The sequence below is a fragment of the Trachypithecus francoisi genome, unplaced genomic scaffold (genome assembly GCF_009764315.1).
Source record: "Trachypithecus francoisi isolate TF-2019V2 unplaced genomic scaffold, Tfra_2.0 Lachesis_group5, whole genome shotgun sequence".
In the NCBI taxonomy this organism is placed as follows: domain Eukaryota; kingdom Metazoa; phylum Chordata; class Mammalia; order Primates; family Cercopithecidae; genus Trachypithecus; species Trachypithecus francoisi.
Window position 1 is genome coordinate 63,024,832 of NW_022681470.1, and position 27,989 is coordinate 63,052,820.

General features: G+C 45.6%; 1 protein-coding gene across 1 annotated transcript; it reads left to right on the forward strand.

Annotated features, from left to right (window-relative positions):
- On the forward strand, positions 1-23,464 carry RHEX (regulator of hemoglobinization and erythroid cell expansion). The gene is made up of 7 exons (XM_033197596.1): positions 1-116; positions 18,433-18,539; positions 18,781-18,881; positions 20,364-20,507; positions 21,840-21,901; positions 22,451-22,658; positions 22,964-23,464. The coding sequence occupies exons 2-6, from the start codon at positions 18,511-18,513 to the stop codon at positions 22,649-22,651; spliced, it is 537 nt and encodes a 178-aa protein (XP_033053487.1). The 5' UTR covers positions 1-116; positions 18,433-18,510; the 3' UTR covers positions 22,652-22,658; positions 22,964-23,464.
- The last annotated feature ends 4,525 nt before the right edge of the window (positions 23,465-27,989 follow it).

Consider the following 27,989-nt stretch of genomic DNA (forward strand, 5'->3'; position numbering starts at 1 on the left):
CTGACCTCAGTGACACAGAAGTTTCTGGGTAGGGGTTGGAGTCGGGTCGGGGAGATGTTTCCATTAGGGCATCGCTGAAACACAGACTAGGATCCGGCTGAGCTCATAGCCCTGGGGTAAGTACTGTCTGTGGAGACAGGATTTTAAATTAGTTTGCAATGTTCATTTGTTTGCAAACATGTATGTGTCGAAGTTTTAGAGAGGATTCTCTGTTTATGTGCTGAGATTCCAGGGTGTGGAATTCAGCCTGCAATCAGCTTACAGTGAGCCTAAGATTACACTTTATGGACATGAATTTTTTGTGCCTGAGACATCTGTCTGCACTAGCAGCAGCAGCCATCGGGGATCTGGCCAGAAGGCACATGGACTTTGGGTCCAGCAAAAACCGGTTCCAAATCCTCACTCTGCTAACCTTTTGTGAGCCTCGGTTTCCAGCTTCCTCATCTGTAAAATGGGCATAAAACACCCACCTTACAGGGTTGCTACATGGATTCAGACAATGTACATTTAGTGCCAGTACAGTGCTCCACCAATAGCAGCTATGAAGTTTCCTTTTTAGGTCAAATGGGAACCAGATCTCAGAGAATATCTCCCCCATAAACATCCCATAGGAGTGTTTTCCCTGAGAAAACATTCTGAGCAGCAAAGGACTAGTATGTGTGGACGGAGGAGAGCCAGCCTGGGAGTTTTAAAATTTTATGAATGGAGGTCAGAGAATGTGTACCATCAAAGAAAAAGGCCGTGTGAGCATCTAGACAAGGAAAAGCTAATAACAGCACAAAACAGAAACAGCTGACCCTTATATAGAGCTTACTATCTGCCAGGGACTGTTCAAAGAGTTTTTCGCAGATTGGCCCATTTATTCCTCACAACCCTAAAGACGCAAGTGCTATTAAGAGCCTTATTTTCCATTTGAAGAAACCAAGGCACCAAGGTGTTAAGAGACTTCACTGAATCAGTGAAAGAAAACTCTTCTGGAAAATTTCATTACAGAAGAGTTAGATCAGGCCTTTCTCCATCTCTCCAACCTGGGAGGGGCTCAGACAATGCGGTGCTGGGAAGCATGTATCAGGTACCCAAGGATGGCCTGATCCTGCTTCTTGTTCTGTGTGTTGACCTATTTTATGAGCACTGGCAATTATACCCAATTCAATGCCTTGAGTAGGATCTGTCACATAATTGGTGGAACCCAATGCAAAATGAAAATCTGGGGTCTCTTACTCAAAAATTATTATGAATTTAAAGATGACAGGCACAAAGCATTAGGCCAATCATGGGGTCCTTGTGAACACAGGGCCTTACTAGTCTGCACGGGTTGCAAGCCCATGAATTCTGACAAGGAGGCAGGAATGCTACTGGACGTTTCCATGGTCTCATGTAGCCCTCCTAATAATTCTGAGCTCCCCACCCTCCCTGGGTTGGAGAGATGGAGAAAAGTCTCACTCTTCTGTGCTGTAGTTCTCCAGAAGAGTTTTCTTTCACCAATTCCGTCAAGTCCCTTAACACCTTGCTGCCTCAGTTTCTTCAACTGGAAAATAAGTCAAATAAAGAGACATTTGACTGCCCAATTGAAAGAGGAGAAAAGTGAGACTCTGAGACATTAAGTGGCTCCCCCAAGGTTAAACAACATTTATTATACGGAAATTGATTTAATGGCTATGTGTACAGAGTGTTACACATTGAAATGCTTTTTCCACCCCTATCCCCTCTGTGTCTCTAAGTACTGTGCTATGAATTGTGGAGTGTAATATATGCAGTCTCAGCCAACAAGGTGCATAATCTGTGGAAGGTGCCTAGTTTTCCTAAAATTTAGCAGGCCAGTCGATGAAACAGAATAATTTGACCCCTTCCAGTTCATCTGGAGTTTTGTGGGAACTAGCAAAATGAATCCGTGAATACTGCTTGAGTAGCTTGCAACTTTTTGTGTTCTTGCTGATTTAGTCTTGGAACGAAGTTGCATCCACATTGCATTTATCTCAAATAGTTTCCTGCAAAACTGCTTTCCCCAAAATTACTAATTAGAAACTCTGGATGACTTGCTTCCCTGCTAGAAATTGGCAGTGCTTGTACCTAGCAGTAAGTGTGACTGGAGATGTGGTTTATCTACTTGAGGCTCAAAGTTGCTCTTTCTCATTAATTTGAATCTCACTTTTTAGTCCATTTTAGAAAAATGATAAAATAACAAAATGTTGGAACTAAATTGATTTAGCCCACCCCTCTCATTTTATAGACAGGGAAACTGAGGCTCAGGGAGAGGAAATAATGTACCCAAGGAATGTATAAAGTTGTTGAGCTGGAATGTTCATCTAAGCTCTCATGCCATATTCCAGATGAGCCGTAGCCTCATAACCACCTGGGGTTATGAGGTGAGGCCCCTGACATGGTGATCAGAGCCAAAGAGAATCCAGGCAAGATTTCTCTGATATGAGAATGAAGGTGATCCTGTAACCCTCCGTTGGCCTTTTCCCCATGATATTTGGCAGACTCCATCCCTCCCTTCCCTCAGCCTGGCGTTTTGACCTTCTCTGTTCCCTGGTGAGTGACTCATTGACAGTCATAGGAACAGGCATTGTTTAGGACCGGGGATGTCCCAGGACCTTGTGGTTTTGTACATTGCGTTGCTCCCACCTGAAAATCATGAGTGGGCCCTGTGTTCTCACAAGGCCTTATGGAAATGGGTGTGTTTATAAATTTAAGACAATTTTGAGTTGAATGTTCTGGTCCAAGGATCATCCCCTGGTACCCATATATGCCAGGCTCTCTACCAAGCATTTTCTTTTTTTTTTTTTCTTTTTGTGGAGAATGGGGTCTCACTGTGTTGCCCAGGTTTGTCTCAAGCTTCTGAGCTCAAGCCAACCTCCCACCCCTGCCTTTCTAATTGTTGTGATTACGCGTGTGAGCCACCACGCCTGGCCAGCATTTTCAATACTGAATGCAATGTGGTGAAGGCTCTGGCCTCAAACCACCTGTGTCTGAATTCTGTCCCCTCCACAGGGGATTAGAACCTTGTATTCTCATATGTAAAATTGGGAGAACAATAGTATCTACCTCATAAGGTCGTTATTCTGAGGATTAAATAATTGATGCAAAATGTTTTTTATGATACCGGCATATACATGGTAAACACAAGACATGTTTGAGTCAAAAACATGAAACAGGCCAGGCACGGTGGCTCACACCTATAATCCCAGCACTTTGGGAGGCTGAGACAGGAGGATTGCTTGAGCCCAGGAGTTTGAGACCAGCCTGGGCAACATGGCAAGATCCTGTCACTACGAAATTAAAAACTTAACCAGGCATGGTGGTATGCACCTGTGGTCCCAACTACTCGGGAGGCTGAGGTGGGAGGATTGCTTGAGCCCAGGAGGTTGAGGCCACAGTGAGCCGTGCTTGTACCACTGGACACTCCAACCTGGGCAACAGAGTAAGACCTTGTCTCAAAAAAAAAAAAAAAACCCACAAAACAGGTGCCATTCCCATTTACAGATATAACCCCAAAGTTGGAAAAATAAAGCAACTCACAGCTAGGAGGGCCAGAGCTGAGGTCCTAAACACAATCTATTTGGCCACTAAGTCTCTGCACCTGACCAGCTGCCTATACTCACTTGTGTGGTCTCTTTGCAGTATACTCAGCTGTTTCCACATTATGCTATTTACGTGTGGTCAAATATGAATCTAACTTTGTTAGAAGACAATCAATTCCACTAAAGCTGCCCCAAAGCCAGGGTTGGCAAGGCACGTTTAGCTAGATTGCTTTTCTCCCCTCCTTCCATCCATCCATTGCCTGTCCTTCAAATAATTTCCTCTCAGTGACTCTTCCCTGAACATTCTACTGCTTGGGGATCTCTTTTTCCTCTGAACTATAATGCATTATTGATACCACCCTTCTGACAATTCATTATTCTTCACCTGTCTCATCTCTTCCGCTTTTTGACTTTTCACATATTAATGTCTTGGTTTTCCAAGTACAAATGAGCTCTTGAAAGTGCAAATGGCCTTTTCTTCTTCACGCCATCAAGAGTATTTCACACAGGACCATGTGCATGGACCACTTGATAAATATTTGATTGATTGAAATTCAGACATTCAGGTGATCATCTCAATGTTCTATTAACTCTTGGGCTCAAGTGGTCCTCCCACCTCGGCCTCCCAAAGTGCTGGGATTACAGGTATGAGCCATCATGCCCAGCTTTATGTTCACTTGTTACAAAATTGTGATTATATCTTATGTAGCTAAATACAACTGCATTGTACATTTTCATAGAACAGATTTCTTTCTCCAGATGAATTCTTCCTAAATGTAATTTTAAATGACCACATGGTCCTCCATTCGAAGCCTCAATCCTCATTTCTCCAGTTTTTGTTTTTTTCTTTAGATTGCTTCTCATTTTTCACTTTTATAATGACACTGTACAGAGCTCTTTTGCGTAAAAGCTTTGGTCTGTTCTGGATTGTTTGCAAATTGTCTGCTCTACACTCTTTACCCATTTGTTATTTGGGGTCCCTAGTATTTTTCTTAACAATTTATATAAACCAAAGATGCAAAACCTTTAAAATTGTGGTTTGCCTTACTTGTTTCAGGTTTTTTTTTTTTTTTTCTGTTTGCCTCTAAATTTTGTTAACATGTAAAGTTCTAATAGTTTAGAGCCAAATCTATTTTTCGTGTATTTCTTTGTGATTTCTTCCATTGCCTATAAACTGAGAAAGTTTTCTCTCATCTGGGGATTTAATAAATATTTTAAATATAATAATATTCAATCCTAATTTCTTCTAATTTTAATGGCTCAATTTTAAAATAGTTACCTCCTTAATCCATTTGGAATTCATTTTGCTATCTAGGGTCTGGATCTAAGTTATTTTCTTTTTCCTTAAGGTAGCTAAACCATCGTCTTGGGGCCAATATTTGTTAAATAATGATTTCCTTTCCTCCACTTGCTTTGTGGACTACTCTTATAACATTTACTGTACACAGTAGCACATTTTTTCAAATCTACACTACTCTTAAAAAGTGGTAGTCAGAAATCTACCTTACAACAATTCCTTTTCTTCTCTTTCTTTCTTTTTTTTTTTCTTTTCAGACGGAGTCTTGCTCTATCCCCCAGTCTGGAGTGCTGTGGCACAAACTTGGCTCACTGCAATCTCCGTCTCCTAGGTTCAAGTGATTCTCCTGCCCCGGCCTCCAGAGTTGCTGGGATTACAGATGCCCACCACCTCACCCAGCTAATTTTTGTATTGTTTTAGTAGAGATGGGGTTTCACCATATTGGTCAGGCTAGTCTCGAACTCTTGACCTCAGGTGATCCACCCTCCTCGGCCTCCCAAAGTTCTGGGATTACAGGTGTGAGCCACCACACCCAGCCCACAATTCCTTTTCTTTTTTTTTTTTTTTGTTGAGACGGAGTCTCGATCTGTCGCCCAGGCTGGAGTGCAGTGGCCGGATCTCAGCTCACTGCAAGCTCTGCCTCCCAGGTTTACGCCATTCTCCTGCCTCAGCCTCCCAAGTAGCTGGGACTACAGGCGCCCGCCACCTCGCCCGGCTAGATTTTTGCATTTTTTTTTAGTAGAGACGGGGTTTCACTGTGTTAGCCAGGATGGTCTCGATCTCCTGACCTCGTGATCCGCCCGTCTCGGGCTTCCAAAGTGCTGGGATTACAGGCTTGAGCCACCGCGCCCAGCCCACAATTCCTTTTCAAACATTTCCGCTCTTTTTGGTTGTTCTTATGTTTTCCCAGATACATTTTAGAGTAACCTCAAGTTATAAAATCAATTTTGTTAATTTATATTTTTCTAGGAAACTATCCATTTTACTGAGATTTCATCAAAAATTTTGTAGTCTAACAATTTTTTTAAATCTCTTCTTTTTTGGTACCTCATTTTTGTTGAAAAATTTTAATCCCTTCCGTTTCTGAGATTAGTAGTCCCTATATTATTTATTTGGTTTATTTGTGTTTCCTCCTTTTCTTCATTATTGGAAACTGCATATTAAACTGGGGGAGAAAGTCTAGCAATGTGGAGGAGGCTGGATATTACAAAATGGAAATAAAGATTTTTTTCTTTTTAAAATTTCCATTTCCATCCAGCTTGGCTTTCTTTTCACCTTACTTCACTCCAACCTTTAAAGAGCAGGATGCTCAGGGCTGAAAAGAGCCTAAGGAGTACTTTGCCAAGCTCCCTAATTCACCAGGGCCTAGAGGGAACGTCTCCCTGTCCAAAGTCACACTGTTAGCAAGTGACAGAGCCAGGAGAAGGCAGGCCCTAGCTCCCTTCTTTCCCCTTCTTTTGTTCTCCCTTCTTTTTTTTCTCTTTCCATTTCACCTTAGCTAATGTTAAAAACAACAAATTAATGGAGACAGCAAAGAAAGTTTACAGCTACTTCATTTGAAAATATGGATAAAGTCAGCTGACAATGTTGATTATAATTACTTTGATCCATATGATTTTTCTTTTCTTTTCTTTCTTTCTTTCTTTTTTTTTTTTTTCAGACAGAGTCTCACTCTGTTGCTCAGGCTGGAATGCAGTGACGTGATCTTGGCTCACTGCAACCTCCGCCTCCCAGGTTCAAGCAATTCTCTGCCTCAGCCTCTCAAGTAGCTGGGATTACAGGCACCTGCCACCTTGCCTGGCTAATTTTTGTATTTTTAGTAGAGATGGGGTTTCACCATCTTAGCCAGGCTGGTCTTAAACACTTGACCTCGTGATCCCCCCCGCTTCAGCCTCCCAAAGTGCTGGGATTACAGGTGTGCACCACTACGCCTGGCCCAATCCATATGATTTTTCATAGAAATCATCTTCTATTGTGATCTTGTTTTAAACCATTCTTTCTAGAATAAACCTATCCAAAGAAAGCATGGTTCCTGGCAGGAAAGTGGGTGTCTTTTTATTCCCCCCTGATGTTACGCTGCACCTGTTGAAAAGGCCATGAGAAAGCTCCTGTATCAGTGGAGGAGGGAAACTTAATAAAATGGAATCCAGCCTTAACTACAAGTCTGAAGCAAACAGAATAAATGTTGTTAGCACTGGGACGAAGTGGGGTTTTTTTTAGTCAGGGGAGGAGGGACAGGGTTTTACTCTGTTACCCAGGCTCTTCTCAAACTCCTGGTCTCGAGTGATCCTTCCATCTCGCTCTCCCAAAGTGCTGGGATTACAAGCATGAACCACCATGCCCAGTCTGATGTTTGGTTTTGAGGTGCCTGGCAGGGCACTACATTAGTGTGAGGTCTGGGTGCCAAAATTCAGCACAGCGTAAGAGGACAGGACTGTCCCTACCTCGAGGATGGAACAAGGCATATCAAACCCTCACATAATCCATGTGCTTTTTCATAACATAATTACCTTAAATTGCCCATTTCCTGGTTATTTGGGGCGTGTGTGTATGTACACCCATGCGTGTGCACAAATGAGCAGATGTCGCTGCTGACTGTCTGATCAGAAGTCTGTAATTAGACCCCAAGGAACAACCTGCTCATTGTGGTTAGAGCCATGGCCACTTAAATAATGACATCTGCCATAGTTTTCATACCTCATCCTGTCCTGGATCTTATCTCCAAACTGTACTCACAACAAATGCCTAAATTTTTTTTTTTTTTTTTTTTGAGACAGAGTCTCACTCTGTGCCCAGGCTGGAGTGCAGTGGCGCAATCTCGGCTCACTGCAAGCTCCGCCTCCCGGGTTCACTCCATTCTCCTGCCTCAGCGTCCTGAGTAGCTGGCACTACAGGCACCCGCCACAGCGCCCAGCTAACTTTTTGTATTTTTAATAGAGATGGCGGCCGGGCGCGGTGGCTCAAGCCTGTAATCCCAGCACTTTGGGAGGCCGAGACGGGCGGATCACGAGGTCAGGAGATCGAGACCATCCTGGCTAAAACGGTGAAACCCCATCTCTACTAAAAAATACAAAAAACTAGCCGGGCGAGGTGGCGGGCGCCTGTAGTCCCAGCTACTTGGGAGGCTGAGGCAGGAGAATGGCGTAAACCCGGGAGGCGGAGCTTGCAGTGAGTTGAGATCCGGCGGCTGCACTCCAGCCCGGGCGATAGAGCGAGACTCCGTCTCAAAAAAAAAAAAAAAATAGAGATGGGGTTTCACCCTGGTCTCGATCTCCTGACCTTGTGATCTGCCCGCCTCGGCCTCCCAAAGTGCTGGGATTACAGGCATGAGCCACCATGCCCGGCCTGCCTAAATTTTCTAAAGTAGACCAATCCAATTTTTTTTATTTATTTATTTATCTTTTATTTTTTATTTTTATTTTTATTTTTTTTTGAGGCAGAGTCTAGCTCTGTCGCCCGGACTGGAGTGCAGTGGCCGGATCTCAGCTCACTGCAAGCTCCGCCTCCCGGGTTCCCGCCATTCTCCTGCCTCAGCCTCCCGAGTAGCTGGGACTACAGGCGCCCGCCACCTCGCCCGGCTAGTTTTTTTGTATTTTTAGTAGAGACGGGGTTTCATCGTGTTAGCCAGGATGGTCTCGATCTCCTGACCTCGTGATCCGCCCGTCTCGGCCTCCCAAAGTGCTGGGATTACAGGCTTGAGCCACCGCGCCCGGCCAACCAATCCAATTTTTAATAATTCTAGTCACCATCGTGGTGGAGGATTTTAGGGTTGAATAATACCTAATTACTGAGTGCCTCCTGTCATGCGCGTCTGTGTGAAGAGACCACCAAACAGGCTTTGTGTGAGCAACAAGACTGTTTATTTCACCTAGGTGCTGGCGGGCTGAGTCCGAAAAGAGAGTCAGCAAAGGGTGGTGGGATTATCATTAGTTCTTATAGGTTTGGCATAGGTGTACAAAATACATTCTTAAGGGCGGGGGAGAATACAAAGTACCTTCTTAAGGGCGGAGGAGACTATATCTTTTCAGTTAGGTGGGGCAGGAACAAATCACAATGGTGGAATGTCATCAGTGAAGGCTATTTTCACTTCTTTTGTGGATCTTCAGTTGCTTCAGGCCATCTGGATGTACACGTGGAATGTATACATGTCACAGGGGATATGATGGCTTAGCTTGGGCTCAGAGGCCTGACATTCCTGTCTTCTTATATTAGTAAGAAAAATAAAACAAAATAGTGGTGCAGTGTTGGGGAAGTGAAAATTTGTGAGGGTGGTATGGAGAGATAATGGGCGATGTTTCTCAGGGCTGCTTCGAGCAGGATTAGGGGTGGCATAGGAACCTAGAGTGGGAGAGATTAAACTGAAGGAAGATTTTGTGGTAAGGGGTGATATTGTGTGGTTGTTAGAAGGAGCATTTGTCATATAGAATGATGGGAGATGGCCTGGATAAAGTTTTGGATGAACTGAGAAACTAAACGGAAGACACAAGGTCCACATAAGAGAAGGAGAAAAACAAGTATTAAAGGACGAAGAATTGGGAGGACCCAGGACATCCAATTAGAGAATGCCCAAGGGGGTTCAGCGTAATTACTTGGTTGGCGAGTTTTGGGGCTCTATCCTTGACAGAGTCCTCCTTTTTAAGTTGGAGGCTGAGCTTGGTGAGGTGTGTTTTTAAAAGACCATTAGTCCATTCTACTTTTCCTGAAGATTGAGAATGGTAAGGGGTATGCAGGTTCCACTGAATACCAAGAGCCTAAGAAACTGCTTGGGCGATTTGACTAGTAAAGGCCGATCCATTGTCAGACTGTATAGAGGTAGGAAGGCCAAACCCAGGAGTTATGTCCGACAGAAGGGAAGAAATGACCATGGTGGCCTTCTCAGATCCTGTGGGAAAAGCCTGTACCCATCCAGTGAAAGTGCCTACCCAGACCAAGAGGTATTTTAGTTTCTGGGCTCGGGGCATGTGAGTAAAGTCAATTTGCCAGTCCTGGGCGGGGGCAAATCCCCAAGCTTGATATGTAGGGAAGGGAGGGGGCCTGAACAATCCCTGAGGAGTAGTAGAATCGCAGATGGAACACTGAGAAGTGATTTCCTTGAGGATAGATTTCCATGATGGAAAAGAAATGAGAGGTTCTAAGAGGTGGGCTAGTGGCTTGTAACCTACATGGAAGAGGTTATGAAATGATGACAGAATAGAATGGGCCTGTGAGGTTGGAAGGAGATATTTTCCTTGATCCAAGAACCATTTGCCTTGTGTGGGAAGAGATTGATAGGTGGAAGTTTCAGTGGGAGAGTAGGTGGGAGTGACGATGAGAAGGAGAAAAACTGGCCGTGAGGGAAAAAAGTTGGAAGCTAGCTGTTTCTTTAGCTATCTTATCAGCATAAGCATTGCCCTGAACGATGGGATCTGATGCCTTTTGATGACCCTTGCAGTGAATGACTCCAGCTTCCTTTGGAAGTAAAGCAGACTTGAGAAGAGTTTTTATTAAAGAGGCATTAATGATGGAGGATCCTTGCATAGTGAGGAAACCTCAAATCTTTCAGCCCATATAACACCATGGTGGTGTAGGATATGGAAGGCATATTTAGAGTCAGTATAAATATTAACACGTAGTCCCTTTGCAAGAATGAGGGCCCAAGTCAAGGCAATGAGTTTGGCTTGCTGAGAGGTAGTGGAGGGGGTCAGAAAGTATATGCATCAGGTGTGAGGAAGAAAATGATTTTGGAAGTTATGAGAACTGTACAGGGTGAGTTGAGCATAGTTTGTGATTTTTGAGGGCCTCTAAAACTATTAAAGCAGTGGCAGCTGCCACACGCAGACATAAGGGCTAGCCTAAAACAGTAAGGTCAAGATGTTTGGACAGAAAGGCTACAGGGCGCGGTCCTGGCTCTTGTGTAAGAACTCTGACCGCACAGCCCTGCACTTTGGCTGTGTGTAATGAAAAGGGTTGGGATGAGTTAGGGAAAGCTACTGTGGAAGCAGCTTCTAGGGCTGCTTTTAAGTAATGGAAAGGAGTGGCAAAAGGATTTAGGATCTATGGGATCAGCTAGGTTTGCTTTTGTGAATTTATATAATGGTTTAGTCAGGATGATAAAACTAGTTATCCAAAGACAGAAGTACCTAACCATGCCTAGGAAGGAAAGAAGTTGTTGTTTTGTGGAAGAGATTGGGGTTTGGGAGATTAACCTGACACAGTTAGCAGGGAGAGCACATGTGTTTTCATGAAGAATTATGCCGAGACAGGTAAGAAATGAGGAAGAAATTTGGGCTTGACTGAAGTAATGGGGGCTGTCTGTGAGGCCTTGCAGCAGTCCAGCCCAGGTAAGTTGCTCATCCTGATGGGTGTCAGTGTCAGTCCAAGTGAAAGCAGAAAGAGGCTGGGATGAAAGGTGCAAACGAACAGAAAAGAAAGCATGTTTGAGATCCAGAACAGAATAATGGGTTATGGAGGGGTTGTGGAGGGAGGTTCTGAGGATAGGAGAGTATATGGCTTTGGCACCACGGAGTGCTTAGGCAAGACAATTTGGTTGATAAGGCACAGATCCTGAACTAACCTGTAAGGCTTGTCCGGTTTTTGGACAGGTAAAATGTGGGAATTGTAAGGAGAGTTTATAGGCTTTAAAAGGCCATGCTGTAATAGGCGAGCGATAACAGGCTTTAATCCTTTTAAAGCGTGCTGTGGGATGAGATATTGGCGTTGAGTGGGGTAAGGATGATTAGATTTTAATGGGATAATAATGGGCGTGTGATCAGTTGCCAGGGAGGAAGTAGAGGTATCCCATACTTGTGGCTTAAGGTTGGGGGATATGAGAGGAAGATGCGAAGGAGGCTTTAGGTTGGGAAGAAGGGTGGCAAAGAGATGTGGCTGTAGTCCAGGAATAGTCAGGGAAGCAGATAATTTGGTTAAAACGTCTCAGCCTAATAAGAGAACTGGGCAGGTGGGGATAACTAAAAAGGAGTGCATAAAAGAATATTGTCCAAGTTGGTACCAGAGTGGGAGAGTTTTAAGGGGTTTTGAAGCTTGGCTGTCAATACCCACAACAGTTATGAGGGCAAGGGAAACAGGCCCTTGAAAAGAAGGTAATGTGGAGTGGGTAGCCCCCGTATCGATTAAACAGGGGATGGACTTACTCTCCACGATAAGAGTTACCTGAAGCTCCACGTCTGTGATGGTCCAGGGGGCTTCTGAGGTGATCAGGCAGTGTCAGTCTTCAGCTGCTAAGCCGAGGAGATCTGGCAAGGAGTCGGCCAAGGAATGTTGGGTTTGGGCTCCAGGAGCTTTAGGAGCGGCGGCGATGTGAGTCGAACAGTCTGACCTCCAGTGGGGGCCTGCACAGACAGGGCACAGCTTAGGAGGAATCCCGGGCTGCAGGCATTCTGAGGCCCAGTGACCAGGCTTTTGGCATTTGAAGCAAAGTCCACTAGGAAGTTTTGAAGGAGCTGTGGCTTGGATGTTCTGAAGTTTTTGTATGCTGGAGACATGGTTGTGGGTTGTCTTACAGCAGAGGCAAGTAGCTGTAACTCAGAGATGCGCTGTCGCTTGGCTGTCTCTTCTCTATTATTGTACACCTTGAAGGCAAGGTTAATTAAGGCCTATTGTGGTGTTTAAGGGCCGGAATCTAAGTTTTGGAGCTTTTTCTAATGTCGGGAGGGGATTGGTTAATAAAATGCATATTGAGAATAAGACAGGCTTCTGGCTCCTCTGGGTCTAGGGCGGTAAAGTGTCTAAGGGTTGTTGCCAAATGGGCCATGAACTGGGCTGGGTTTTTATATTTGATGAAAAAGAGCCAAAATGCTAACTGCCTTGGGAGAGGTCAGATGACGAAAAAGGAGCATTAACCTTGACAATACCTTCAGCTCCAGCCACCTCTTTAGGAGGAAATTGTTGGGCAGGTGGGGGAGGGCTGGTCACGGAACAAAACTGTAAGCAGGACTGGGTGTGAGGAGAGGAGGTGATAAAAGGATTATAGGGTGGGGGAGCAGAAGCTGAGGAATAATTGGGACCTGGCTCAGCCTGGCAAGGAGCAGCCTGGGGAGGAGGGTAGAGGTCAGATGAGTCCATAGAAAAGGAAGACTCAAAGGACTCAGAGCTTGGGGTGGAGACTGAAGGAACAGACAGGAGAGAAAGAAGAAAGATTTGGGATGAGTCGCATTGGGAGCAAAGACTAGGGAGGGACCAATGTGTGAAAGAATGCCTGGACGTCAGTCACCTCAGACCATTTGCCCATTTTTCGACAAAAATTATCTAGGTCTTGGAAGACAGACAAACGGAAAGTGCCATTCTGTGGCCACTTGGAACTACTGTTGAGTTTGTACTGGGGCCAAGCGGTATTGCAGAACAAAATAAGGCATTTAGGTTTTAGGTTAGGTGTGAGTTGAAGAGGTTTTAAGTTTTTGAGAACACAGGCTAAGGGAGAAGAAGAAGGAATGGAGGGTGGAAGACTGCCCATAGTGAAGGAGGCAAGCCTAGAGAAAAGAGAGGGTAGAGATACGGAGAAGGGGGTGGGAGGTGAGCAGCCCTGGGCTGCAACATGGGTGAGCAGCCAAAGCAGGCGTCACTGCAATTGATTTGCCACCAAGGACATGTGGGTGAATGACCAAGGCAGGTGTCTCCGTGGTGATCAGACACCAATGAAATGTGGGTGAATAATCAGGCAGGAACCCCTGCAGTGATTAAACACCAAGGGAAGACTATCTTCCCGAGTCCATGACCGGCACTGGAGTTTTGGGTCCACAGATAAAATGTGTCTCCTTTGTCTCTACTAGAGAGGAAAAAGAACTGGAATTGGAAGGACAGGGAGAATGAAGGGTAGTGAGAGAGGAAGATTGAAGGGTAGGGAGAGAGGCTGGAGAAGAGTGAAAAGATCACTCACCCGATTTGAAATTGGTGAGATGTTCCTTGGGCTGGTTGGTCTGAGGACCCGAGGTCATAGGTGGATCTCCTTAGGGAGTGAGGGTGAGGACAGGGGACTGGTCTCCTCAAGGAGTCCTCCTGTCCCAGGTCTTAGGCACCAAATGTCGTGTGTGTCCCTGTGAAGAGACCACCAAACAGGCTTTGTGTGAGCAACAAGGCTGTTTATTTCACCTAGGTGCTGGCGGGCTGAGTCCGAAAAGAGAGTCAGCAAAGGGTGGTGGGATTATCATTAGTTCTTATAGGTTTGGCATAGGCGTTCAAAATGCTTTCTTAAGTTGGGGGGAGACTATTACAAAGTACCTTCTTAAGGGCAGGGGGAGAATATATCGTATCAGTTAGGTGGGGCAGGGACAAATCACAATGGTGGAATGTCATCAGTTACGGCTATTTTCACTTCTTCTGTGGATCTTCAGTTGCTTCGGGCCATCTGGTTGTACACGTGCAGGTCACAGGGGATATGATGGCTTAGCTTGGGCTCTGAAGCTGACACCTCCTATGTTCCTGGAATTGTGTAAAGGTCTTTATAAACAGCATGAATCACTGAGCTCATGCAAGAACTCTGTGAAGAAGGAAGCTATTATTATTCTCATTTTATAGATACAGAAATTATTAAACCGAGACCCTGAGTTCAGTAATTCCCATCTAGAAGGGAACAGAACTGAAATTAGTATTTAAGACTGTTGGACATCCATACTATTTACTGTTTGCATTTGGACGAGCTGCTCTGTGTCATTTGGCTAGTAGAGGGGACAAGGTCTTACTCTGTCACCAGGCTGTTGTCAAACTCCCAGCCTCGGTGATCCTTCCACCTCGCTCTCCCAAAGTATATGCTCTGAGTATATGCTCAGAATATATTCAAATGTGGAAGAAGGTGTAGGTAATCTAGTTTTGTATAAAGGGCCAAAATAAGTATTAATTTTAAAATAATGGAACATATATCAAATTCAGTGATTCTCAACTGGGAGCAAATCCTCCTACCTCAGGGGGGCTTTTGGAAATGTGTAGGGTCATTTGGGGTCCTTTTGGCCATTACACTGGCCTGTTACACTGGGGGGCTTTCAGGAGGCTCCATGACCTGCAGTCTGCAAAACAATTTTAGACAATAAGGACTTGTCTGGCTCCAAATGTCAGATACTACCGAGAAACACTGATCAAGGGCAATCATGGTAGGAATTTGAAATTATATTGTAAAACTCAAAGGTGGCAAACTCAAATGCCTTTAGGGATTAGTCAGCAAGTGAAGAAATCACATCCCATTTTAGGGACATACAAATTCAAATCACTAAAGCACTTCATCAGACAAAAATTAGGTGTCAAATGTGGCCTGTGGATAGCCAGGTTGGAGCCTTTTAATGGGGGTTTTTCTGACCAAAAAGCATGTTTACGATATATTAAGAGAAAAATAAAAGCTAACAATCTGTATGATTCCATGTTTTAAAGACATTGTCTCTGTATACACACATATTTGCATTTATACTTGCACTTACATTCGTGAAAATATTTAGACAATTTTCTGGAAGGATATGGAATAAGATTTGGGGTAATTTCAGCCTGGCATGGTGGCTCACGCCTGTAATCCCAACACTTAGGGAGGCCGAGGTGGGCGGATCACCTGAGGTCGGGAGTTCGACCAGCCTGACCAACATGGAGAAACCCCGTCTCTACTAAAAATACAAAATTAGCAGGGCATGGTGGTGCATGCCTGTAATCCCAGCTACTTGGGGGGCTGAGGCAGGAGAATCGCTTGAACCTGGGAGGCAGAGGTTGCAGTGAGCCGAGATCGTGTCATTGCACTCCAGCTTGGGCAACAACGTGAAACTCCGTCCCAAAAAAAAAAAAAAAAAAAAGATTGGGGTAATTTTTTTTTTTTTTTTGGATACCAGATCTCACTCTGTCACCCAGACTGGAGTGCAGTGGCATGATCATGGCTCATTGCAGCCTTGACCTGGACTCGGGTGATCCTCCCACCTCAGCCTCCTGAGTAGCTGAGACTGTAGGCATGTGCCAGGCACACCTAGCTAATTTTTTTGTATGTTTTGTAGAGATGGGGTCTTGCTATGTTACCCAGGCTGGTCTTGACCTCCTGGACTCAAAAAATCCACCTGCATCGGCCTCCTGAAGTGCTGAGGTTATAAGTATGAGCCACTGTGTCCGGCTCAATTTGGGGCGATTTTCTAAAACGCGTTGCTCATTCATATTTTTATTTTTTATTTTTTTTTTGAGACGGAGTCTTGCTCTGTCACCCAGGCTGGAGTGCAGTGGCGGGATCTCAGCTCACTGCAAGCTCCGCCTCCCGGGTTCACGCTATTCTCCTGCCTCAGCCTCCGTAGCTGGGACTACAGGCGCCCGCCACCTCGCCGGGCTAGTTTTTTTGTATTTTTTTTTTAGTAGAGACGGGGTTTCACCATGTTAGCCAGGATGGTCTCGATCTCCTGACCTCGTGATCCGCCCGTCTCAGCCTCCCAAAGTGCTGGGATTACAGGCTTGAGCCACCGCGCCCGGCCATGCTCATTCATATTTTTAATTTTTTGATGACAAATGTCTGCTAGTTGCGTAATTTTAAATAAATAAAGTAGAAGAGGAGCCTTAAAAAATAAAAGCTTTGAGTGTAGTATTGGAAGACAGCCCAGGCAACCTACTGGCCGACCCCCTCATGGGGAGACTCGTATCTGTGATTAAGGACAAATGAGACATTCAATATTAGACAATAAATACTAAAGCACCAGAATTCCTTTAAAAGTGGAACATTGTTGCTTTCTCAAACACACTGGCCTAGCTTCTAGCCCCCTTCCACAATTTTCATGTCTTTCATGATACAATAAAGCTCTTCTGATAAAGCCCAGTCTTCCTTGCGCAGCTGCCCTGGCAGGGGTCTTGAAGAACCCCAGATGAGGCTTGAGAAATCAGGATCTATATTGAAATTTATCTTAGGGGAGGCTTATCCAAAATTAGACAAGAGTAGGACATTTTCTTTTTTTTTTTTTTTTTTTTTGAGGCGGAGTCTCACTCTGTCGCCCGGACTGGAGTGCAGCGGCCAGATCTCAGCTCACTGCAAGCTCCGCCTCCCGGGTTTACGCCATTCTCCTGCCTCAGCCTCCCGAGTAGCTGGGACTACAGGCGCCCGCCACCTCACCCGGCTAGTTTTTGTATTTTTAGTAGAGACGGGGTTTCACCGTGTTAGCCAGGATGGTCTCGATCTCCTGACCTCATGATCCGCCCGTCTCGGCCTCCCAAAGTGCTGGGATTACAGGCTTGAGCCACCGCGCCCGGCCATGAGCAGGACATTTTCAATACAGCTCTCCCCCTTTTTCAATCAAGCCACCAAATCCTTCAAGATCATTGTTTTTTCTGAAAAATCCCTGTCTTGCTTTATTGCAATCATGTTTGTGTTTTCTTTCCAGTGTGTTGGCTCTACACTTTTTATTTTGTGCACAAGTCCCCCCCCCCCCTTTTTTTTTTTGAGACAGGGTCTTGCTCTGTCACCCAGGCTGGAATGTAGTAGCACCATCACAGCTCACTGAAGTTTCAACCTCCTTGGTTCAAGCGATCCGCCCACCTCAGCCTCCTCAGTAGCTGGGACCACAGGCACACATGCCACATGCCTGGCTAATTTTTATATTTTTAATAGAGACGAGGTTTCGCCATGTTACCTGGGCTGGTCATGAACTCCTAGGCTCAAGTGATCTGCCCACCTCAGCCTCCAAAAGTGCTGGGATTACAGGGGCAAGCCATCCTACCTGGCCCAAGTCAATTTTGACTGAACTTTCTTTGTGGAGTTTGCTGATCATTGGGCAATAACGGATTTTCTATCCATTTGTCTAAGGACTCCGAGGAGGTGAGAGGCAGGTAATTTCCTGGAGTCTTTTCTTGTTCGCTGTCTGGGTCAGTCCCCAGGGTCCCTGCCTCCTGCCTCCCTGCGGCCCTCCTTACCAGCAACTAGTCACAGCTCTCCTACAGAAAGAACCCAGAAGCCCTGCTGGTAACAAGGTGACCTATGGTGCTTCTTGGCACTGGGTGCAGGGACGAATGGAGAGAGAGCTCCAGCCCAAACAGGAAGGGGAGTTCTCCCATCTAGAACATTGCTGCTTTTCACTCCCCACCTACCCCTTTCACATGCTGAATCTATACCAAATAAGGAACTCATATCTGGATTCTGAATCCACCTTTATAAACCAAACTAGACAGAAATCTTTGGGAGTGAAAATGTTCCTGTAATCCCAGCACTTTGGGAGGCCGAGACGGGTGGATCACGAGGTCAGGAGATCAAGACCATCCTGGCTAACACGGTGAAACCCCGTCTCTACTAAAAAATACAAAAACTAGCCGGGCGAGGTAGCGGGCGCCTGTAGTCCCAGCTACTGCGGGAGGCTGAGGCAGGAGAATGGCGTGAACCCGGGAGGCGGAGCTTGCAGTGAGCTGAGATCCGGCCACTGCACTCCAGCCTGGGGGACAGAGTGAGACTCCGTTTCAAAAAAAAAAAAAAAAAAAAAAAGGGAGTGAAAATGTTAAGTGCACTTTACTCATTAAATTTCCTTAGGAGAAGTGTCTAGAATGTATCATGTAGGAAAGTGGAGACTGAAGCAAGTATGATGAATAAACTGGGCATGTGTCACAATTGATCTTCAAGTAGCTGAGTTTATCCAAGGGAAATTTGTATAAAGAGCCATGGAGTCCTGACCAGCTCCTTACCTCTTGCAGATCTCCAGCACCCTGCCGGTGGCACTACTGAGAGACGAGGTGCCAGGGTGGTTCCCGAAAGTGCCTGAGCCCCAACTTATGAGCAAGGAGCTCATCATGCTGACAGAGTGAGTAGGCCCAAGAAGAGCAGGAGCAGGGATCCCACCAAGCTAACTGGTGTAGCTGGCTTCCAAGCACACATACCACCCTTCCTGGCTCCCCCAGCCTTATTGTCCAGAGAGGCAAAGGGACCTACCCTGGGACATGCAGCAATGCCAGATGTCTGCCTCCAGCCAGGACAGGGATAGATTTGCAGTTGTATTCATATCCCTGCAATCTCTGACTTTGCCCCTTTTTCTTTCCCAACAGGGTCATGGAGGTCTGGCATGGCTTAGTGATTGCGGTGGTGTCCCTCTTGCTACAGGCCTGCCTCCTCATCGTCATCAACTACCTGCTCAGCAGGCAAATCGGTAACTGGCTCAGCATCCTCTTCCCTCCTAGTCACTCTGAGAGACCATTCTTGAGCCTCCAGCAGGACAAGACCCCTTTGGAGTTCCCAAATGTCACTCAAAAACCTACCAGAGGACCCACCAGCCAAATCCTTCCCCCTCCGCACCTCCCGCCCCACTCCATAACTGTAACTGGGTAATCCCCACTCTGACCTCACCTTTGAACCAACTATTTCTGGCTGGAAGTGACCATCCACATCCTTCCACTACCCAGACCTTCTGCCTAGACACAGCTTTTGCAATGCCTATGAGGAAGTGCTCATGTAACCTGGGTCTAATTAATTTTCTTCATCACTGCCAAAGGACTGAACATGAAGAAATGGCCTTGAATTACAACAGAAGGAAATATGGCTAGACTTAGAGATTAAATTCTTGAACTGATATACAATAGAAGGTAGTGAAGCTCAGTCCTGGAAAGGCATTTCAATTAGGGAAAATAAGGCAAGATGCTGCTGCTTTGGTTGTGCTAAGAGAAAGGACCAGGCAAGATGATGTTTTGAGGGTCTCTCTAGTTAAGTTGAGCTTCATTCATCCGATTGTTCATTCATTCATTCAACAGATATTTCTTGAGGATCTAAGACACTCTCTGGGCCTAGGCTATACAACAGGGAGCAAAACAAAAATTCCTACCCTCAGAATCTTTCATTCCATGTGACAACAAACAAGATAAACAAGTAAAACATGTATATGCTAGATTATGGTAAGTGCCAGGGAGGAAAAATGGAGCAAGGGAGTAGATACAGCTTGGTGGATGGTTGGCATCCCCGAGAGGCTAACCTTTGAGTATAAACTTGCAGGGAGTGAGACGTGAGCTCTACCTGCAAAGGCCTGAAGGAGGAGTGTGTTAGGCACACAGTAGCAAGAGCAAATAGGCCGGGCAGCTGGAGCGGGCGGAGAGAAGCAGGAGAAAGCCAGAGGGGCGGGAGGAGTGAGCCCTCTGAGGCTGGGACTTGGCTTTTTCCAAGTGAGGTGCAGAACCATGGCAGGGTTTTGAGCACAGCAGTGCTGAAGTTTGAAGGGATCTTTCTGAAACGTTTGCTTTATCGAGGGCAGTGTTCAGAAGGCACTGGTTCAAGAGCCGATATGCCCAACCCAGGCAGCTTCCACGTTTTTTTTTGTTTTTTTTTTTGAGATGGAGTCTTACTCTGTCCCCCAGGCTTGAGTGCAGTGGCACAATCTCGGCTCACTGCAACCTCTGCCTCCCGGGTTCAAGTGATTCTCTTGCCTTCCCTCTCTAGTGGCTGGTATTACAGGCACACATCACCATGCCCGGCTAATTTTGTATTTTTAGTAGAGATGGGGTTTCCATGTTGACGAGGCTGGTCTTGAACTTCTGACTTCAAGTAATCCACCCACCTCAGCCTCCCAAATTGCTGGGATTACAGGCATGAGCTATTGCACCTGACCACCTTCCACTTTCGATTCCTCCCTTCTCCCTTCTAGTCCACCAGAGTGAACAGATACTGAAAGCGGCCAGGCTCCAAGTCCCCAGGCCCAGCCCTGCCCACCATCATCCACCAGCTGCCAAAGAGATGAAGGAGACTCAGACAGAAAGAGACATTCCAATGTCTGATCCCCTTTACAGGAGTGAGTAAGGGGTTGAGGGGAGAACTTGTCTCGGCGCTTACTTTGCTCTGTCTGGACACCCAGGACCTCCCTGCAGCAACCCCACAGGCCCAAACCTCTAGGCTGAGGATTCCTCACACCCACATCAGGACAGCCTTGCCAGCCTACTTTTTTCAGAAAGCTGTTTTATTCTACTTCGTGGGGGAGTTCCTCCTGAGTTTGTGTGGGTCTAAGTTCTCCGGGTTTAATTGTGTGCAAATGATTGCAGGGGGCTTGGGAAATGTCCCTGCTCTTCTCTTTGTAAAGCTGTGGCATCTTTTCTTCGGAATGATCAGCTAATAGTGGAGTTAGAATTTCACCCGCCTCTGCCTGCCTCCACCATGGCTGCTGCTATGTCAGTGTTACTGACTGGCTCCTTAGTTGGCTCCTCCACAGTCCCTAGAGGGACCCTTCTTCATGGTCTTAGATCTGCATGGGTATCTGAGTGTATAAATGTGAATCTTGTTGCTGGTTCAAATCTACATCACCCTCCTGCAAGTGAGCCAATAGGTCATGATTCACAGTGGAAATGACTGCTTTGGCAACAAGGCAACTCCCGCATGGGGGCTCACTCACCAGAGATTGCACTTCTTCCACTGGTTTATCTCTTGATTGGTTTGAATTTGCTCTCTCTTGATTTTATCTTTTCAGTTGAGACATGGCCTCAGTGCCTGCCTGTGGGGACCTGAGGGTGCTGCTTATATGCATGTTTCAGCAGAACTGGAGAGGCACTGGCCTTACCCTAACCCCTGGCCCCAAAGCTTCACCAGAGCCTGGCTAGAATCAGGGATTGTTTAGCTGGCAGGGACCTCAGAGACCCTTGCTCAACCCTCTTGTCTTGGGGGGGACGAAAACCAGGGCACAAAAAGAGATGTGATCTGCCTAGATTTAGTGACAGCTTTGGACTAGAAGGTGTAACTTCTGAGGCTGAGGCTGTTTGCATTGGGCCACATTGTCCCAGCATGTTCCTCCTGACTTTTCTTTCTAGAAGACAGCCCTTTCCAAGCACAGTCAACCTAGTGTATTTTTTAAAATTAGTTTTAGATGGAGTTGAATGAAGTGGCAGTGCCTGGCCTCTTGGACATGTCCCTGCCTATTTTTGCAGACTTTCTCTCCCCCAACTCTTGCCCTATTCTGTTTCTCCTTCTTCCTCTTTTGGGGTCTCTGTATCTCTCTTTCCTACCCCACTTTGTGTTGCTGGCTCTGCCTCTGTCTTTATCTGATAATAAGCCAATTCTCCCTTCCATTGTCTCTATCCTCTCTTAACACCCTCTGGCTTGCTTTGGAAGAGGAACCGTTTCTATTTCTCCCCAGATGGCAACGACACATCCTCGGATAGCTCGGACAGCTCCTGCAGTTCGCCTCCCGCCTGCCAGGTAATGGATGTGCCCAGTGATCTCAGACCAACATAGGCCATCTGGAGGTTCCTGCTGCGAAACGCTGAAAACTCAGGTTACCCCAGCTATGGAGTGGGAGCAAGAAAAGAGGGGTTCTTGAGTCATTACAGCATGTTCAGGTGAGGGGAGTCAGGCTTCCACCCATAACCCATATCAGCATGGATCACCCAAACAAAGTGGGTCTGAACAGACTATAAAAATGAAAGTGCTGATGGGAAACCCTCTCCCCATGCCCCAGTCATTGGGCTAAAGTCTGCTGTGAGTCCTGATCTCACTTGAATTGAGTCTCAGCATCTTCCTGTTGCCTCCACTTGCTCGTCTGTAATCCCATTCCCTGCAGACAGATGGAACAAAGTCACTGGTACTCTTCCTCACTGCCCTGGACTGCTCTCAGACACAGCTACTTGGACCTAGATCTTCCCCACCAAGCCATGGGCAAACCTCTTTGAGTAAGAGTTCAGTCCTGGGGTCTTATATCCTCCAAACGTGGTAGGGATCTTGACCCACATATCTCTGCTTTCTCCTAAGGACACCGAGGATGTGGATTACACACAAGTCATCTTTTCGGCCCCTGAAGAACTAAAAAATGACTCCGCCCTGGACTATGAGAACATAAAGGAAATCACAGATTATGTCAATGTCAATCCAGAAAGCCACAATCCCAATTTCTGGTATTTTGTCAACCCTGCTCTGTCTGAGCCAGCAGAATACAATCAAGTGACCATATAAATTCCAGATTTTTTTTTTTTTGAGACGGAGTCTCGCTCTGTCACCCAGGCTGGAGTGCTGTGGCCGGAACTCAGCTCACTGCAAGCTCCGCCTCCCGGGTTCACGCCATTCTCCTGCCTCAGCCTCCCAGGTAGCTGGGACTACAGGCGCCGCCACCTCACCCGGCTAGTTTTTTTGTAGTTTTTAGTAGAGACGAGGTTTCACCATGTTAGCCAGGATGGTCTCGATCTCCTGACCTTGCGATCCGCCTGTCTCGGCCTCCCAAAGTGCTAGGATTACAGGCTTGAGCCACCGCGCCCGGCCAAATTCCAGATATTTTTAATGGGGTCCAGTTCTCTACAGATTCTTACATTTAATTTGTAGGGAAATGCCATTTTTCCCCCTTAAACAAGGCATAGAGCTCACAAGTCTATGGAAACAGGCCAAAAAGAATGTGGAGAAGAAAACTGACAAACACACAGAGATCCTCAAGACCCAGGGACTCCTGGTCTGTACCCAATAAAGGCTGTGTATTCCTCAAAAACAAAAACAAGACTTGGGTGTGAAAACAGGCCTATGCCCCGGCAAGAAAGATTCCGATCAGATGTTAGGAAGAACTTTCAGGTAAAGTATGAGAACCATGGAGTCCATTAGCAGAGACAGTGGTGAAGTCTCTCCCCAGGGAAAATTTTAAAAAGGTTTAATCAGCTGTTGTAGAGTTCTATTTGGCAATCTCATGGTTACATGACTTCTCTTTGAGCTCTTTAATTATTGGCAATAAACAACTTCTTTAAAAGTTTTAAATAAAATAGCAACCACCACCAGTTCTTCTTTTCCTGTTGCCTAACCCTGCAGTTTTCCTTGTTTTCAGTGACGTGTTTTGCTGAGTAATCCTCCTGGGCCCTCAGAACTTTAAATAGTGCATTTACAAAGCCCACCATCCATCAACCTTTGAATCTGCTGTTTCTTATAAGCCAAAGATGACAAATGGAATTCTGGTAAATATCAACCAGCATCATAATCTCTTATTCCAAGAAAAATCTCCCAAAGCTCAATCTAATGCAATTTAAGATTCATTCCTGGCTTTTAAAAAAAAAAAAAAAAAAACGAGTAGGAATACAGGGACACTCCCTAACTCAATTAAGAATGATTTATCTCAAATCAGGAGATTACATGATATTTAACTGTAAGCTCCTAGACACAGTCCTATTAAGTCAGAAACAAAGTAAGAAGTCCACACCATTTCCTTTGTTATCTAACATTGTTCTACACATTCTAATCAGTGTGATAAAACAGTTAATAAAATCAAGAACTATGAAAAATTGGAGCCAGGCATGGTGGTGCATGCCTGTAATCCCGGCACTTTGGGAGGCTGAAGCAGGTAGATCACTTGAAGTCAGGAGTTTGAGACCAAACTGGCCAACATGGTGAAACCCATCTCTACTAAAAATACAAAGCTTTGCCGGGCTTGCTGGCGGGCACCTGGAATCCCACCTACTCGGGAGGCTGAGGCAGGAGAATCACTTGAACCCAGGAGTTGGAGGCTTCAGTGAGCCAAGATCGTGGCACTGCACTCCAGCCTGGGTGACAGAGCAAGACACTGTCTCAAAACAAAACAAAGCAAAAAGTTAGAAATGAAGAAAAATTTGTCATCCTTTTCAGATATCCTAGCCCTAGAAAACCACAGAGAATCAAAATGCTTTAAAATTGATAACATGAGTAACCAGTGACTAGAGAAGTATTTTTCTCCAACAGCTAATTAAGACATGAAATAAAAAGAAATTTTGCTCATAATAGCTAAACAAACATGCCCCCAGAATTGAAACCCTAGGTTTACTCCTAGTCAAATTCAAACCCAAGACCAGTGGCATTCAGGTCTCAGACATCTGAGATTTATTAACGATGCTCCATTTGCTGGCTGTGGATGACCTTTACAGCCCTGGCCCTGAGAGCAGCAGGCAGGCTTTCCTCCTCCTGAGTTATTCTTCCCCAAGGTGATGTAAGGGGATGATTCTGGTTTGGGTTTCTGGGGTTGGAAAATGTTGCTGGTTTATTTGTCCCTTCACCTTTTAGTTACCATGGTCATTCTTCTCTTTACAAAGCTTTTCTTAAAGGGACACAACAGAGTCTACTGATTAGACAGGTAGAATGAGGAATAAATACCAAAAATAATAACAGCAACATTGTCCCATCAAGAAGTGAAACTCTACTTCTTATTGATTTCTTCTATTTATTATTTATCTATTTATTTACTTTTAGAGACAGGGTCTCTGTCACTCAAACTGGAGTGCAGGAGTATGATCATGACTCAGTGTAACCTCAAATTCCTGGGCTCAAATGATCCTCCTGTCAAAGCGTCTCAAGTAGCTGCGACTACAGGTGCATGCCATGATGCCCAGCTAATTTTAAAAATTGTTTTGTAAAGAGGGTCTCACTATGTTGCCCAGGCTGCTCTTGAACTCCTGACCCTAAGTGATCTTCCTACCTCAGCCTTCCAAAGCACTGGGATTACAGGCATGAGCCACTGCACCCTACCTGATCTCTTAAAAAAAGGAAAAAAAAATGCCAGGCGCAGTGGCTCACCCCATAATTCCAGTACTCTGGGAGGCCAAGGTGGTTGGATCATTTCAGGTCAGGAGTTCGAGACCAGCCTGGTCAACATGGTGAAACCCTGCCTCTACTAAAAATACAAAAATTAACTGGTTGTGGTGGTGTATGCCTATAATCCCAGCCACTTGGGAGACTGAGGCAGGAGAATGGCCTAAACTGAGAGGTGGAGGTTGCAGTGAGCCGAGACGTGCCATTGTACTTCAGCCTGGGTGACAGAGCAAGACTCCATTTCAAAAAAAAAAAAATTCAAAAGTGTACTGAAGAGATATAGACAATTTACAATGCACCCAAGAGACACTGCAGGGACACTGCTGAGACAGTTCCCATCAGAAGACGGGATGAGAGTAAACAGACTGCCTGCTTTCCTCAGAATTCTGGGACAGGCCTTGGGTGTTGAGAGAGAGATCAACAAAAAAGAAGATTGGGTGGGGTCAAGGCATCTATGACCTAATTGTGGGGACAGGAAAGAGCCAGAGAACATGTACAAAACAACATGTAACCAACAGTGAACACAGAGCAATGAAACAAGAGCCTATCAGTATTTACACAGATCCAGGGAATAGGATGCTAGAATCAGGCAGCCTTAATCAGAGAAAACATCCCAGAAAGAGGTGATTTCTGATCTCAGTTTAGAAAAAAAGGGTGGAAAATCAACAGGTGGGAAAAAAGGCAGAAGGTAAAGGAACAGATCTGACCTGCTGCAGGCTCTCAATAAATGCCTGAGGGGCAGCCCTGAGTGGCACTGTCTGGAGAACTGTCTGTGTCTGGGCTCAGAGGCTGCTGTGATACTCTGGCACAGGGAGGTGACGTCAGAGGGACCAGAGACCAGAGGCTGTAAAATGATTATAGAACATCTATCTGATTAAGCTCTATAATAAACTCTGCTTCAGAAATATGACATTCGATAGTGAATATATCATGGAGGTTTATATTAGAACCCCTTCTGATTGCTTATAAAGTGAAGGCATTCTTGGAGAGTGCTGTTTAACAGTAGATTTAAACGTGTGACTCTACCAAGAGCTTAGAACTTCAATAGTGCACATGACTGCTCAGATGCCCTCATAAGTACAGAGGAAGGCTGATGTCACCTCCTGAGGAGTTTGAGCCAATAAGCTAATGATTGGGGCCAGCTAAATTGAACTAATCCTCAAAGTCACTGCAAGCCACCTAGAAATAAAACGGCCTTTTGTTTGTCATATTTCCATGAGCTTCAAGGATGAGCTGTCTAAATCGATACAAATAGTCACCTGTATGAGTAACCACCCTCTGAGGAGCATAGCTTCCAGTTCAATGAAGTCACATTCTGCCATGTTATATGTCATTGGTACCTCCCAGGAACAATCATACTGTTTCACACTGGGTTTCTTCAAGGACGTGGACTGGACAAAGATTTTTCCAAAAGTATCTGATAATAAGACACAGAAAAACTGATTTGCTATTGGCAACCACTAGATGGTAGATTACATGCCAATAATGACCTAGGAATATAGACCACAGTAGACCATAATAAATGTGACCTGTCTTCAATGAATTCTTATTCTAAAGGAGCAAGCATCCAAATGCATACCATGGGAATTGCAGCAAAATTCCATGAGCATCTTATTAGCCACCAAGACCTACTAGGGGGAGGAGGTATTTTATGCTCAACATCAGTGGGTTTCTTTGCTTCTGGAATTGAGACAGATTGCTGGGCTCCGAGGCACTTTCAAGGAGGCCTCCTAACCCATGCCTCCAGATTCTAAACCAGAATCTGTAAAGTAACTATAGCTCATGTGGCTTTTTGAGGTCCTACTAGGGCCCTCAGACACTGACTAATGTGTCTTGCTGCCTTCTGGGCAGGAATTCCTATACTCATTTCCTCACCTTGCAATAGAAACCTCTTGTTCTTTGCCTTGCCAAATCTCCATGGGTTTCAAGAGAACCAAGTGTATGTCCAGGTATCTCAGGAGAACCGGGTCAAGTGAGGGACCAAGACTCTTTGGAACTTGAGGACTCACAAGCTAAGAGGCTGGGTGACTTTCCTAGCCTTCCTTGTGAGTCATTACTGCTTCGTATTCTCCAGTAGAGTTAAAGAATGTGCACTGGATCTCAGCAATATTTGGCTAGAGAAAGGGCCTTACGCTGGTTCTTAGGCAGGAGCTGCCAAGCCAAGCCCAGCCCAGGCCAGGCCCACTTTTGGCTCCACACTGCCACCTTGTGGCCCCATGACAAATTCGAAGACACTCTGCTTTTCCCACTTAAACTGGATGCAGGGTGGCCCCTTCCCCCAACCACCTCACCCCTTCACTCAAGACAAACACACTTTAATTTTATCTTGCACATCCCATTATCATTGTCCCTAGAAAACTAAAGACGCACAGGAATTTCCTGGATGTTAAATCTTTTTACTGGTGAATTTCTTTTTTTTTTTTTTTTTTTTTTTGAGACAGAGTCTCGCTCTGTTGCCCAGGCTGGAGTGCAGTGGCCGGATCTCAGCTCACTGCAAGCTTCGCCTCCCGGGTTTACGCCATTCTCCTGCCTCAGCCTCCCGAATAGCTGGGACTACAGGCGCCCGCCACCTCGCCCGGCTAGTTTTTTGTATTTTTTAGTAGAGACGGGGTTTCACCGGGTTAGCCAGGATGGTCTCGATCTCCTGACCTCATGATCCGCCCGTCTCGGCCTCCCAAAGTGCTGGGATTACAGGCTTGAGCCACCGCGCCCGGCCTACTGGTGAATTTCAACCTGGGTTTCTGACCTAGGAATAAACTGC

What these genes read in the sequence shown, in the direction of transcription:
- RHEX (XM_033197596.1), top strand. Translation starts at nt 18,511, where the DNA reads ATGAGCAAGGAGCTCATCATGCTGACAGA. An exon ending in GAGCTCATCATGCTGACAGA is followed by an intron (nt 18,540 to 18,780) that starts GTGAGTAGGCCC and finishes CTTTCCCAACAG; the next exon opens with GGTCATGGAGGTCTGGCATG. An exon ending in GTTCGCCTCCCGCCTGCCAG is followed by an intron (nt 21,902 to 22,450) that starts GTAATGGATGTG and finishes CTTTCTCCTAAG; the next exon opens with GACACCGAGGATGTGGATTA.